Source organism: Crocodylus siamensis, chromosome 2, assembly GCF_052110815.1.
Source record: "Crocodylus siamensis isolate JL-2025a chromosome 2, ASM5211081v1, whole genome shotgun sequence".
NCBI lineage: Eukaryota > Metazoa > Chordata > Crocodylia > Crocodylidae > Crocodylus > Crocodylus siamensis.
The window spans coordinates 210,491,674-210,506,697 of record NC_143396.1 but is presented as its reverse complement, the minus strand read 5'-3'; the positions used below and the strand labels follow the sequence as shown (position 1 = coordinate 210,506,697).

General features: G+C 39.4%; 1 protein-coding gene across 1 annotated transcript in view; it reads right to left on the bottom strand.

Moving 5' to 3' along the window:
• The window catches only part of PDHX (pyruvate dehydrogenase complex component X), a 104,976-nt gene that overhangs the window by 42,436 nt on the left and 47,516 nt on the right, over positions 1-15,024 (bottom strand). Inside the window, exons 4-6 of the mRNA XM_090032930.1 lie at positions 14,459-14,667; positions 12,754-12,852; positions 3,202-3,385 (exon numbers count right to left, since the gene is read on the bottom strand). Of these exons, the coding sequence (XP_089889056.1) occupies positions 3,202-3,385; positions 12,754-12,852; positions 14,459-14,667 (492 nt within the window). The remainder of the gene's footprint in view (positions 1-3,201; positions 3,386-12,753; positions 12,853-14,458; positions 14,668-15,024) is intronic.

Below are 15,024 nucleotides of genomic sequence, written 5' to 3'. Positions count from 1 at the left end.
ATCACCACCCAGTGATCCTGGCCCCGGGGCCTCCATGTAGACCAGCCCAGCACCCACGTGGTCACAACACAATCGGCCAGGCAAATATGATGGGGTCATGGGCGGGTGGGCAGCTGTGTCTAGAAGGAGACCAGTCAGGCAAGACCAGGATTGTGGAACAGTGACAACATGGGGCCAGGACCTGGCACACCAATGCCCACAGAACCAGCACCCGTCCCACAAGCCCAGGTCCAGCCCCAGCCCCACCCACCTGGCCAACTTGCAGACGCTGCTCCTTGCCCGCCGAACCAAGTGTGCCAAGTCCCAGGCCAGTCTCAGTAGAGACACTGCCCATCCTCACCATTTGGTGCAGGACAGACAGACTGGAGTGTCTGTGCAGAGGGGCCAGGTCCAGTTGCAGAGGTGACACTGGCAGCAGAGACCAGAAGGAGTCAACGCCACTGGGGCTGCCAGGAAGCTGAGTCCAGCTGCCACACTGCCCCATTGTGCAAGTGCGGTGGGATCAGCTTCACATGCTACATCCCGGGCTGCCCAACATGCCTAGGCTGGGCATGGTCAAGGGACCCATCACAAACTGGATAAGCTTGTCTCCTGAAAGCTTGCTAAAGAAGAATTTTTCCAACTATTTGAGTTGGTCTAATAAAAGTTATCAGATTTACCCAAAAAACCTTGCCTGCCTAGACCAACACAGCTACAACCCACATCCCAATTGTTACATCTACGTAGTTTAAGGTCAATCTATTAGAGAAAAGCGCCAATAGCCCTACTAAAGTGTTCACTCTATGCAGATGCTGCAGAGCTGGGCTGAACTAACACTGTCTCTTCTGGGCATGTGTTGTTTTTGGAGCAGGAGCACACCAAATTTTAAATAAAGCGTGTTGGAGGGGGTGGTTCATGTCTGCAAGCAGCAGTATTTCAAGGTCAATGTTTTCAAATATGCTCCTCACTTCCATGTGCTCAGGGAGACCAGGATCTGTCAGTGGAGAGGAGGGGTGGGGAGAGGAGAAAGGGGCTGCAGGGGGAAGAAGTTGGGGGAGGCAAAGGGCTAATAGGCTACCTGACCCCCCCACATATTTAAATTTTCCCTGCTATAGCAGTGGGAGGGGGATAAATTCAAGCCAAACCTCTAATAATTAGATTCTATACCTGGAAAATTATAAACTAATGTATACATTTTCCATATATAGAATCTAATTATTGGAGGGGATCACCTTATAATCAAGATCATCTTATATTCAAGTAAATACAGTAAAAGTGTAATCAACTGCTATTATTATTATCCTGCTAATATTTTTCTCTCCACCAATGAGGTGAGGCTTCCATGTACTGACTTTATCAGTGAGTTCTAGCAGAGTGCTTCAAACAAGACTTTCAGACATACCAGCCCCCATTCTTAGCTGATGATGTAAATCAGCACTGCTCTATATACCAGCTAAAGATCCAATCCGTTACATTACATTTTGCTCCATCCCCACTTTAAGAGAAGGCTACCTCTGTAAGCTAGCAATTTGTCAGTCCCTCAGATGATTATTTAAGATAATTTTTTTTGTCATCAATCTGTCCTTGTCCTACCAGATTCATTCACTCATGTCATAATTTGGTACTCTCAAAATTTTCATGGAAACAATTTCTTGCAATTCCTTGCAATATTTGTAAAGATATTTAATCAGGAAGCACAGGAGAATTTGGGAAGAAATGGTTGCCAATGGGACAGTATATACTGTGTAATGAACCTATACTAAATAAATAAAACAGTCACAGTACTATACAGTTGAAGTAAAAGGATTTTGATTAAAGAAAAAAAAATTGGCCTGGAATTAAAAAAAAACCCACAAACCTGTTCTGATACTTATCCCATTACAGACCAAGATACTCAGGAAAAAAAAGTCTACAGTTCTGCCATTTTTAACACATTAATCAATTTCTCAGCATCGCTCTTCTATCCAACTCAAAATTTACTCTACACCAGATTTCATGACCATTTTTTTAATCACTACTGAGAGAATTTTCCATTCTTATGCTGTTTATAAACCAGAAATGCAAAGCACTTCACAAAGATTCAGATAAGTATATCTATTTTACATGTGAATAAACAGATACTACGGCTAGGAAAGAGAGGTGATTTTTCAATTAAGTTGACTGACGAGGGATAAAGGATGTCTTGTATTTGAAAGCTTGTCAAACTTCATCCCAAGTATGCCACTGGTCCAATAAAAGATATTACCCTAAGAAATCCTAGCCTTTTGACTAAGCTAAAAATAGAAACCAATTTTTATCAAAAAACTCAGTTTAATTCAATTTAAGTGGACTAAAATGGTGTTAGGTGGATTTATTTTTTAAGCATCTTTAATTTAACTATAGTAGGCTGACTAAAGATACTAAACTGTCTTTGTACCAGTGGTCAGTGATGCTTTTAGCCAAATTAAGTAATTTCAACTGAGCCAATGTAAGGTGTGTCAAAAAAGCCCAGCGTATGTCATGTAGTGAAATTCAAGAAACTGGGGGCAGACTAGCTGCAGTTGCAGAGAGCTCAGCATGGGCTAATTTACCTCACTTCTCAGGGCAAATTCCCAACTAGCTTTGGTATGCTGTGACTGCTTACAGACATGGAGAAAAAACAAAAGCGCCTTACTGGAAGCAGCAGCGTGGTAGTGTGACTCAGCTCTGCAGCATCTGCATAGATCGGGCACTTCAGAGGGGCTTTTTGGTGGTTTTATCTAAAGTTGATTCAAATCAGCTATTAGATAAACGCCCCACTAAAGCATCTAATCTAACTAGATGCTGCAGACCCAGGTTGAACTAACGTACTGCTGCTTCTGGGCATGTACTCGGCTTGGAGCAGGAGCATGCCAAATTTTAAGTAAAGCGTATTTTTGGGGGAGGGAGGCAGTTCATATCTGCAACCAGCCTGTATATAAAAGTTCAGCTGAAAAAAAACACTTTATCTATAGCACCAAGGAAGAACAGATAGATTACAAGCCTAAAAATCATGTAAATCTTTAGTTGAGCTGGAAATTAATCTCAGGAGTTCTAAATTCCAGGCCACCTACACTTTCCAAAAAATAAGTTCAACATGGTTGTCTTTAATTTGCTCTCCACTAAAAAAGCCCCAACAAACAAACAAAACATATCAGCAACCTTTCTTAGCTAAAATGAAATGCAAGCTGAGACTGGAATAGAAGAATGGTGTTTTAATATTACCGGTACACCAAGGTGTCCTGCTGTAGATATTGGTGGAATTGCAGGCCTTGGGTAAGCAGAAGACACAGTTGCTGCTTGTGGGGCCAAAGGCACTGCAGAAGGCTGGGGAGAGGCAGGAGAAACCATAGGTTTCAATTCAGTAGTTTTGCTCTTCTGTTGCTGTTGCAGAAGTCTGAGGGCATCCCTGTTGATCAAATAATAATATAACTAATTACAAAAAGCAAAGCATAACTGACATAAGAAGGAAACATTAGCTTGTTGACTCTTAGAATGGTAATAACTCTGGTTATTAAATCAGAAATTAAAAGGCAACTATTCCGAACCAATAATTATTTACGAAGTAAAAATTCTTATTCTTTAGAAATAGTCTTATCTATTTAGAGAGACACAAATGTTCATAGAGTATCCACTTCTGCTGGTGAAAGGAGTTAAAAACTGGGACAGTGCACAGCAGCTGTGTTATAAAAAACACTTGTAGATGAGTCTACAAACTCCACTTCATAGATTAGCTGGATACAAAAAATCATGGACTAAATACAGACATTGGATTTCTGGCACATTATAACCTACCTGTCATCTGATAACCCCAAGTATCTTCTCTACATTTACCAGCTACATTCTATCACTAGGTCAACACTTCCCCATTCCCCCAACACCTGTCTGTCTCATGCCTTGTCTCCCATCGCCTCTGATCCTTACTGCTATGCATTGTATTTTCACAGACTTGCATTTTTCATATTAGCTTCTATTCCATCATGGAGAACACAAAATACCAGCAGACTCTCACTGTACCAGAAGAAGGGTGTTTGTGCCCGAAAGCTTGCAAAGAACAATTTTTCCAACTATTCAGTTGGTCTAATAAAGGATATCACATTTACTCAAAGAAACTTGTCTGTCAGTGGAAGACGTGCTCACATTGTATTTGGGACTCAACAAATAAAAACTATTTCATTTGTATTATAATAAACACAAGTGATCACAAACAACTGCTTTCGCTATGTTCCATGGGCTTTTTTCTATTTCAGTTTTAAGTGAGGTTTGGAGGATTAGAGGATTTTAAGCCATGTTACATGATTCGTTAAACTGTATAGCATATAGGCTTCGTTACATGATACGACACAAGACTGAGTTTAAATAAAGACTTTGAATCAAAACAGTTTTAAGCTACATCCTATGAAAAAACAAATGGAGTAGTAATCACTTCCACTGAATGGTTACACAATGTGAACACTATAAAGGAATTAAAAGTGAATATGCTCATTCAATGGGACAATAACAGGGACTACCTTGCATGCATCTGGGTAAGCATACTTTTAAATATGCTGTTAGAACTCGGGCAAAAGGCCTAGTCCCACATATTAGGCCTGTCTACATTATCAGGGCTTTTTTCGTGTAGCATCCTTGTATAGTTAAAAATCGTTCTATTGCAGATTCAGTTATAATCAGTATAAAATGCTTATAAAACCAGGGTTACATCTAAACTTGAAGTAATTTTCTTGTACACTTTATTGTAGACACTACTTAACTGGCAAAGCTGTACTTAATACAGCAACAGTAAATTTGAATTTCTTTCAAAATAAGCATTTGTTACTTAATATAGGTATTGTACCAAATTAAAAAAAAAAAAAGGATTAACTGAATAAATTGAATTCTTCCTGGAATGCTATTATTTCTTTGGGAAAAATAAGTAGATGTCTTAATTGTGACCATTTTTCCCAGTTAATACATTAAACCGTTAGAAAATTCAACATTTAAAAAAATGGCAGTAATAAGGGCTTAATTAAAACCTTCTGCTTATTATACCATTTACACACTGCATGGAAGTCATTTTATGGGTATTCCTTAGCTTTGAAATGAACATAAAATTATAAAAACTTTATTAGCACTATTAACCTTTATTTTTAGATTAGAAGATTCATTTATAAGTCTTTAAATTTTATGAGTGAAGGATATATTTCTTTCAACAAATTCTGTGTTGTGCATTTTATTAATATAGAGACAGAGTCAAACCCTAATTCAGTGAATGTCACAGGGTATAACCAAAGCATTCATTAGACTAAAGGCCTTAAAATAAGGATGGCTGGTAACGGACACAAATAAATTCCAAATTAAATGGAGTTTTAAAAATCATACTTGTATAGTATTTTTTAAAATGACATATAGTTGGCAGCAAGCCTACTTTTCAACTGTTCTACACAGAGAGAGACAATTGTAAGCTGGATAAATTCATGGTCAATAGAGCATTCAGTCATGAGTAAGCACGTTTTCCTTCCCACCACACACATTTAAGTGAATAAGCATCTTTGACAAATTGTTACTTTGGAGTCTGCAGAGCCAGGCAATTATGTAGTTATACTATGCTACATTACCATAACTAGATGACCCAGATACTCAGAAACATGAATATGTTCCATTTCTACTTATGGTACTAGTTTGGCAAAAACTCATATACAGCCCTTGTTCTCAAGGGTAACGGCCTACTTTTAATACATTTTACAGTTTAAAAAGGCAGGATGAAAAAACAATATACTGAAAGACAGTAAATTAAAACACCAAATGGTGTAAACACTCATAATTTATCAGACAAGTGGTATTTGTTGGAGAGTACACTAGCATCCCCTAGTGGTGGCTATACAGCAAGTACTGGGCTGTTCCCTTTTTCCTACAAAGGGGGAAGGTGAGCAAGGAATACAGGTTTCCCTTGCTTTATGTGGGTTCTGTATGAGCTAATTTGCTCTTATGTGATGACCCTTTTTATACCAAAAATTTGTTATATGCAAGGTAAATTCACTCTTATGCGATCGTTGTGGTGGAAGCCCAAAGTTAGCTGCCTTGTGCGGTGCATTGTGGGACTGACACGCACCAAAATATAGCCTCCTGTGTGGATATGTGCTCCTTGCTCGTTGTCTGCAACACGTGTTTTGTAGTTGCCATCCCCATCGTGTTAACATTCACCACCACCGTGCACTTGTGTGTACTGTCTGCTGCTGGTGAGTACCAAAATCGTCTTGTAAAAGTGGTAGAAATGGGGCTGGGCCATCAGTACAGTCGAGGTCTTGAAATGCATCCCTATTTGTTAAATTGTAAAGTGGGTTAACTTTATGCGAATTTGAATTATGTGCTGTTTTCCAGGAAGGCATGTATAGCATAAAGCAAGGAAAACCTGTACTAATCTAATCAATAGATGTTCTTCTCAAAAGCTACGCTTACTGAGACTTGTATCTTATAAAAAGAATGATAATATACCCTGCAGTACCTGTGGATTTATGAGATGTCATAATTAGGGCCAAACTCACTGTATGCATAGACAGGTCTCTTTACACCTCTCCATATTCCCATGCAAGGACATAAAGGGAAGAAACAGCTGTGACTCTCTTTGCATTCCCCTGCAGTTTGAAACTTAAAACCAGGGATCCTGGTCTTCTCTGATAAAAAAAAGAAAAAATCCCAAATTTTCAGATATACCCCCCCATCCACATTTTCCATTATTAAAATCCACATTTTTCCGTGATTAAAACCACTACAGGTGTATATGTATACTAGTGGCATTTCACTTTAATCACGGAAAAATGTGGATTTTGTTGGACTTTTTTAAATCTGAAAAGTGGGGATTTTTTTTTAATTAGAGAAAACCAGGATCTGTGCTTATAACACCAAAGTGGTGAGGATTGGCAGGTCCTGAGTTCTTCAGGGGCAACACTATATTGAAGCAATTGCAAAATAGCTCAAAATAAAGTCTTATTCTTGTATATTGCGAAGGAGAGGTATGTGGGGAGTGTGTTGTGTGTGGCTGGGGGATAGGTGCCTGTGTGGTAGGCTGTGGGTTAAGTATTTGCATGTGGGGAGCTGCCCGAGCAATGGGAGCTGGCATGGGGTGGGTGAGGGGAGGAATGGGCAGGGGCCATGTGCAGCAGAGCTCACCAGGGTGATGTAGGTACAGTCTGCCCCCGCCCCTCTCTCACCTCTGGCCCACAACTGCTCCCTAATGCTCCACATGGGGCTGAGCCCTGTCTGCTCCCACCTGGAGCAGCCTGCCCTGAGCTCCTGTCTGCAACCTGCCCCACCCACCACTGCCTCCCCTTTCTACCTGCTGTCTGCAGCAGGGACAAAAGGAGGAGCCACTGGAGGCAGGGGAAGCCAAGCAGCTCTCCAGCTGTTGCAGCAGCAGCAGCCCCACTGGGAAGCTGTGGGCTGGGGCCAGGGCCCTCTGGTGAGTGAGGTTGGAAGATCAGCTCCATATGGGCTGCAACAGGGGCAGTCATGGGCTGGATATAATTAAATGGTGGGCATCTGCCTGCAGGCCAAAACCAATCAGCTCATGGTCTAGATCCAGCCCACGGGCCATATTTTTCCCACACCTGCCTTAAGGGAATGCTATACAGATAGTGACTGAGTGAAGAAGGCCCAGTGCTATTCATGAACTATCCAGGGAGAAACTAAAAAAAACTCACACCTTTGTAGTTGAAAGTAGTTCAGCTTACCAGAGTAGAATGAACACAGACAGGCATGACCTTGAGGGAAAACAGACACAAGCTAGCTTATTCTGATTGAGATTTTTCTACAGATAAACCCATATGGATTGTTCTTCTCATAGATGTTACATAAGCCAAGCATAAGTCCTCAAGCAGAAAAACTAGCGCACACAGCATTTACTGAGAATGTGGTTCTCCACAGGCAAAAGAGGCACCAACTATGCTTATTTTTGATGGGAATCAATCCATTACAAGAAAGACAGAGATTGAATTTGTTGGTGCAGAGTTTACCATGAAAAATTATAGTAGATATACAATGCTTCACTCTGCTAATCAGAGTATGTACAAGGAAGAAAACTGTCGTCTATCATTACCCCGCTCCGCCCACCCAAGACTAATATAAGAAAAATAGGAATACGAGTTGAAGTTTTCATCACAGAGTGTAGTTGGGGGAAGACAAAAAAACCTCACACCCCTTAGCTAAAATCTCAGGCCTCTGGCACATGTTGATTTAATGGTGCAATGGGATCTGATGCCCAATCCCAAAAACCACACCTCCAGTAATGTACCAGTTGCACCATTACTACTTGCCAGACCAGAGTGGTGCATGAGATTATGATAAACTGAAAGCCGGGTACAGCAGCCCCACATGCAGGTCTAATAGTCAACTGATTGTCAGCCCCACCCTTCACAGCCCTGGGTCCAGTTCTTGGTTCACAGGCAGCCCTGAATCTAACAGCTGATTGTCAAAACCCCACATCTGATAGTCCTGGCTTTAAAGTCCTTCAGTTCTCTTACTGAGAGCCTTGATCACCTGCACCCAGCAGTCTGGCCAGATGTGGGGTTTAAAGATCCTGGTGGGGAAGCTCCCCCACCCCACAAGTCTCAGACTAGAGCCGACAATCACCCCAATGCAAATCCTGGTCCCGAAACCAACCATCAGAATAATAGCTTTTTACAAAATCTGTAATAAATAAAAAGTTTATAAACAATGTTGTATCATTAGTAAGCATTTTATTAAAACACATACTGGGACTGAAGCTGAAATAGGTTTTTAACAGCCTCATTTTTATGCTATAAAATACTATTGTGTACAATTTCATATACTTCAGCTGGTTTCTGTGCATTTTTAGTTTTTGGATACTTTTACAGAAGTACATAAATACTTAATAGTAGTAATAAACAATAATAAGGTAAAACCGAAGGTGCAATTTATTTGTTTACCTTCATTTAGAAGCCACTGCTTTTTTAAAATGTAGTCACTTTCTCTATATTTTGTATGGCGAATGTGTAGCTACTTATCAAAGTGTAGCTTATAGATTAAGTTAAACATTGCTATTGTCCAGCAATAATTAAAAGGTACTGAATTATGGCATCCATCATTTTTAAAATTGAGATTTACACTGAATGCTCATTTTGGTTTCTATTCAATTTTGTTGTTTTATTAATTCTTCCACTATTATGATAACTTTCATAATAGGTCTCAAGTGTATTTTACAAACAATAATTAATCTATACAGAGCGCCACACTTTACAGATGGACAAACTGATACACAGAAAAACAAAGGTCCCTGACAGATGTTCAGTTAATTGCATGATTGAACTGAACAAATTTTATCCTGGATTCCAAAAATCACCACACAACCTGCCATGTCACAAATTCAGGCAGGATTTGTCAGGTGGGGAGCCCAACACTGGGAATAAGTCCCTGATTCCAGGGTTCCCACTGATCTGTATATTCAAAGGGTAATGAAAGAATGCTGGTATTGTGTCTGATGTCCCTGATGCTATGCTTCCCCTGGTGCCTTTTCAATTTGACAGTGCACAGAAAGCCCAAAAGCTAATGGGTTTCCTGCACTCCAGCAGGCTGACAGCCACGAGGCACAGCCTTGCATGAGACTGCACCATGTAGATTTTAAATTTCCAACGCACAGGAAGCCTATCAGCTATGGAACCTCTTATGGTTCGCTTCTTGTCTTGTTGTCCCATTACTGCCAGAGCATGCTACAGTTATTATTTATGGTGCAATTAACAAGTTAATCATGTCATAAGTAGAGGTGCACCAATACATCAGTCCAATATTGGATCAGCACCGATATAAAGAAAATTGATTGTTGTCAGAAATCAGCCTGATGTGACCAATAATTTGGTCGATAAATACCCATGCACACATGCCACCGCAGTGCAGCACAGAGGCAGCACGGAGCACAGCCCAGATGCTTAGAGAGCTGCATGCAGCTGTTAAGTCTGGTGGAAGGCAGGGTGGCGGGGAGCGATGAATGCCCCCCTGGGAATTATTGTAATGATAGTCATAGTTTAAAAAAAAAAAAAGAAAGAAAGAAAAGTAAATGTATAAACATCTAGATACGTTTGGTAAGATCTAGTTATTTGGAACCTGTATGCGTGCCTTCATGTGCATGTCCTAAGCTCTGCCTGTGCTCAGCAATTCCAAATAACTAGACCTTACCAAACATAGATAAATAGATATTTAACTTGTAAGTTAATATGAAAGACAAAATACTCTTCATCTTTTTATATAAAAAGATATCTTTACCTATATATACATAGAGAGATATATCAATCTATATAGATCTCTTTTAAATAGATATCTATCTATATAGATAGAGATATCTTTATATAGATAAAGATGAAGAGTATTTTGTCTTTCATATCAACTTACAAGTTAGATATCCATTTATCTATGTTTGGTAAGGTCTAGTTATTTGGAATTGCTGAGCACAGACAGAGCTTAGGGCACACACATGCATGCACGCACCCACATTCCAAATAACTAGACCTTACCAAATGTATCTAGATATTTATAAATTTACTTTTCTTTTTTTAACTGTGATTATCATTACAATTATACACACACACACATACACACACACACACATATATAGATGAACAGTATTTTGTCTTTCATATCAACTTACAAGTTTCAACAACCAAAAAAAGAAAAAAATAGGGAATCAAGTCAACATGTCTGTAGATCCAAGGGAAAAAAGATTTTTTAGTCTGCTAAAACAACCAATTAAAATACAGAGTAAATCTGTTAAACCCTCTCCTGGAGCTGTCTTAAGTTTTAAAGGTATCTATTATTTTTAAGATAACCTGTGGGTAGAAAAACAAAATCTTTTTAATGAACCAGAAAGGTAGATGTTTTAATATTTGCCTAAGTTCCATGGTAACCAATAATGACTGCTCATCAACTTGCTTATAACAACATAAGCAAGCTGTATTGTTTACCTATTATTCTACCTTGATAGAGAGGCCAGAATTACTTACCCCTGCAGATGGCATGTATTTTGCAGACTTGAGTTTCATGTGAACATGCAAGATTACATCTAAACAATGAAATGCCCCGTCTACAAATAACTACAAACATTTATTTTCAAATAATATATGATAGTACGATCTAAGTATTTGAAATCTTTTTCATTAAATAAAAGCTGCAGGGTGTATCTTTAAAATATTTCCAAGTCAACTTTTTCTGTACAAAAGAAATAAATTTTAAAGAGGGATATTTCTGTAGTTGTAATAATTATCTTCCAAGTAAAAATCTGTGGTACATCTCCATGACTACTACAGAATGTTAATTAGAACCCTGACTCCCAGAGGGTTTCCACCTGCCATAGACTAGTTACACACCATAAATTACTATTATATAATTTAAAAGAATTTCGAATAATGCACTGCTATTAGAAATTATACACCATCCCTCTTGCTTCCCATATGATCCAAATCAACATAGGAAACAGAGGCTAGGGAAAGTAATATTTTCTTTTGCAGTTTGGCACTTACTGTATTCAACTTTAAACAAAAACTTGTCACCTTTTGTATAACATTTCAAACTGTGCAGAGCCAACATATTAGATCAACAGACGTTTGACCAGTACCCTTAGGTGTCTGCCTAAATAGGGAACAAACATATCCAAACCAAATGAGCTTTTCTGCAGGAAATCCTCCCCTGTATGACTTTCTGAGAACACAAACACTTGTGTATACACTTGGTAGCGCATCCTGCCAAAAGTTCCTGATACACAAATGGTGACCAGTTCCAGAATCAGCTGATTCCATACTGCCATGGATAGAATGGTCACTTGCAGATACTACACTTTTAAGATATGGTCAATCTCTCCAGAAGGACAATAAAATAGATTCTAGAATACTCCACAGATGAAATGTTGTGCCTGCTAAGGTCAGCAACGACCACTGGGGCCGTGCCTAGACAAGGATGGCCATGCATTATGTGGCACCACAAACTGCATGTTCAGTTGTTCTCTGTGCCGGAAGGGAGCAGCACAGAAGGTTTTCTGACCCCTGAATATTGAGGTGTTCAAAAAAAACACAGCGGAAGAAAAAAACAATGGTACATGTGGTATGCCACCCAAAGCCAGAGCCTGGATGGTCAGAGCCACACTCCACTGCTGGCCAGGCTCCATGCAGCAGGATTACTGGAGGCCCCCAGGACTCTAGGTAAGGCTGCTGACCCCAGAAGTAACTTGCTATGTGCCAGAGCGCACGTGGCACAGGCATGTTGCGGGGACAATTAGTGGCGGAACAAGATGCACCACTGCTAGTTGTCCCCGGGGAACCAAACGTCCATGCATATCTGGATGTGGCCTGGGAGTGTAAACAGGAACTTCAAACTCCTCATAAAACTGCTTGCCTTTGTGGCTGAATGGGCAGCTGCGCAACACTAGGTTACAGCTCAGTTTGGGAACAGTCAGTCATTTAAAGGGTTGTAATGGAGAGCACTACAAGGGCTGCAGTCTCCTCCAGCTGCTTCCACAGCCAGACAGTCCCCATCTCTGGAATCAAACAGACAAAAATACATTCATTTTGCATCACCCCCACTGCCCACCCACCTACCTGCCCACACACACACACAGATTCCAATGTCCTCTCCCTTGGTCTTTCAACTTGTGAATTCCTCCAAGGAAAGGACAAAAATGGAAAAAAAGAAAAAGAATAACCATGTAATATAGAAAACATAATGAAATTTGGGGAAGGTTAAAACAAGCAAATTAATAGAAGGCTTGATTTAATTACAGGATTGCATCAGGTTTATACATACTCTTTAGTGAAGATTCCTCGAGGTCCAGATGAAGTTTCATTGCTTGGGTCAAGTCCATGCGTCTCCAGAATGTTACGAGCAGCAGGACTTAAACGAATCCTAAAATAAAAATATAATCTAAATAATCATCTTAGATTAACATGTAAAACTCTCTCAAGAGCTACTGTAACCCGCATGCTATAATTCAGATCTTCAGTAGCAGCTGGGGAAGGACATTGCAAGTCAATAAGTAGAATAGGAAGCTCAAAGCTCACGGTACTCCATTGACCCCAGGGTTGCAATATGTATGGCTGGTCTCTACACCAAATTGGTGCAGTTTTGAGACTGTACTAAATTACACCAGTTTCTGGGGATCTCAAAGATTCAAAAGACCAAAGCTAGAGATCATCTCAAGTTTAATGATAGGACAGCTATCTCCTCTAGGCCATTTAGAAGAAATATGCGTCTCAATACCACTGGTGTATTTTCTGTTTTACACAGTCAAATTCAGATTTCCCTTACTTCTCAAACACTATATGCTTGGGATTATATAAGAAATATAAATCACAACTGCTGTTCATTGTTTCAAATCAATTATCTCACATTTGCAATTAGGACCTTCACTAAAACAGGTTGCATTCTTATATTCTTCTATTTGAAAAAAACTCTTGACTTAATCCTTGTGGGTATTCTGAACATCCTCCTACTCTAGCAAGCATACAGATAATGATCTCAATTAGTGATTTTCACATGGTTTCCCTGGCTGAGTTAGGACAGCCTGAATGCTAGTAGCAAAAGTAAATAAACAAATCTGGCATGCAATTAGGCAGGGAACCATAAGCCACAGCATTGTTTACTGACTAACCTCACTACCAAGAAGTTATATTTCTCTGTCTATATTTAACAAGTCTTATCTCCACACAACAATCAATCAGTTGGACACAGTACTCTGTCCAGTTATAATAAGGTATACAACACCAGCACCCCATAGCCAGGATCTTCTTACAATATAAATAAAAAAGCATTATAGATTTATGAAAAAAGATGATTCAAAAGTACTGCTACAATTTTGTAGACAACTTCTATTAAACTAACTAAATCAATGATTTATAGACAGCCAACACTTGGACTGTCTTACTATAGTAAACTCATTTTCTATTCAAGATATTTATACAGATTGTTACCAAGCTGTCCTTACAAATTTGCATTCATTTAATGATGGGCACATTTTTTATGTCAATAGTCTTGAATATTTCACACCCACCCTACTAAGAAAACAAAAAGAAGTTATTCTGTGTGACACCATTACATACAGGTTAGAAAAAGTGGGTTATAGTCTACAAGTATATCCACTCTAATGTGGACACACTTATTTTAGTATTGGAACACTTGTTTTTCATCTTAGTTTAAAATCTTTCCCGTGTGACACGAGCTAAAGTGGCAAAAGAACTCCGATGAGACTAAAAAAGCAGCCACACTGAGAAATATGTCTGTGTAACTATATCATTTTAAGTTCACACTAGATGTTATAGCAAAGAGACTTGCCTGCATAGCAAGGTCTAAATAAATCGAAGTTGTAAGAAGATCTCAAACAATAATTCAGCTTTAGATACAAGACAGCACAATTCACGAAGATCACTAATTTCATAAGTTACACAAAGGATGAATGGGGCTCCAACTGTGGGACCAATGAAAGCATTGGTTCATGCTGAATATAGAGACTCACTGCAATTTTCCAGGCAGAGGTTCCATTTTGCTAGGGGCTGGAATCACAGGGCCTCCTGGAGTGGGAGGAGGTACAGATGCTTGTGGAGCCTGAGAAGGTAGATCACCACCAATGTCTGCTGGTATTTCAACCTGTTTCCAGTCCTGCCCTTCTTCTACTAGCAAAGCAATTAGTGTTCCCAGGCGCACATTTTTACTTCCTTCTTCCATCTAAATATAAAAGACAATAAAGATATTACAAGTAAGCTATATACACATCATCACATCAAAACACCACCACCCACATCAAGTAGATGTAGATTTTTCAGGCATACTAGTGACATGTCATCAGAAGAGAACAGAAAGTTTTACAGTTTTATTTCTGTTACTAGTAAAAAAAAAAACAAAAAAAAAAAACAAAAAACCACTATCCAGGACCAGAATTAAACAGTTGATACTAAAGCCAAGGTAAAGTGTTAACTTATGCCAAAGTTGTTTTTTCTTTCTAAGAAATTTTCGATCTGTCAGGTGTTTAAACCCTCCAAGTTGGTGAGAGTTCCAGGTGCCCCACACCTCTGCAAATAAACC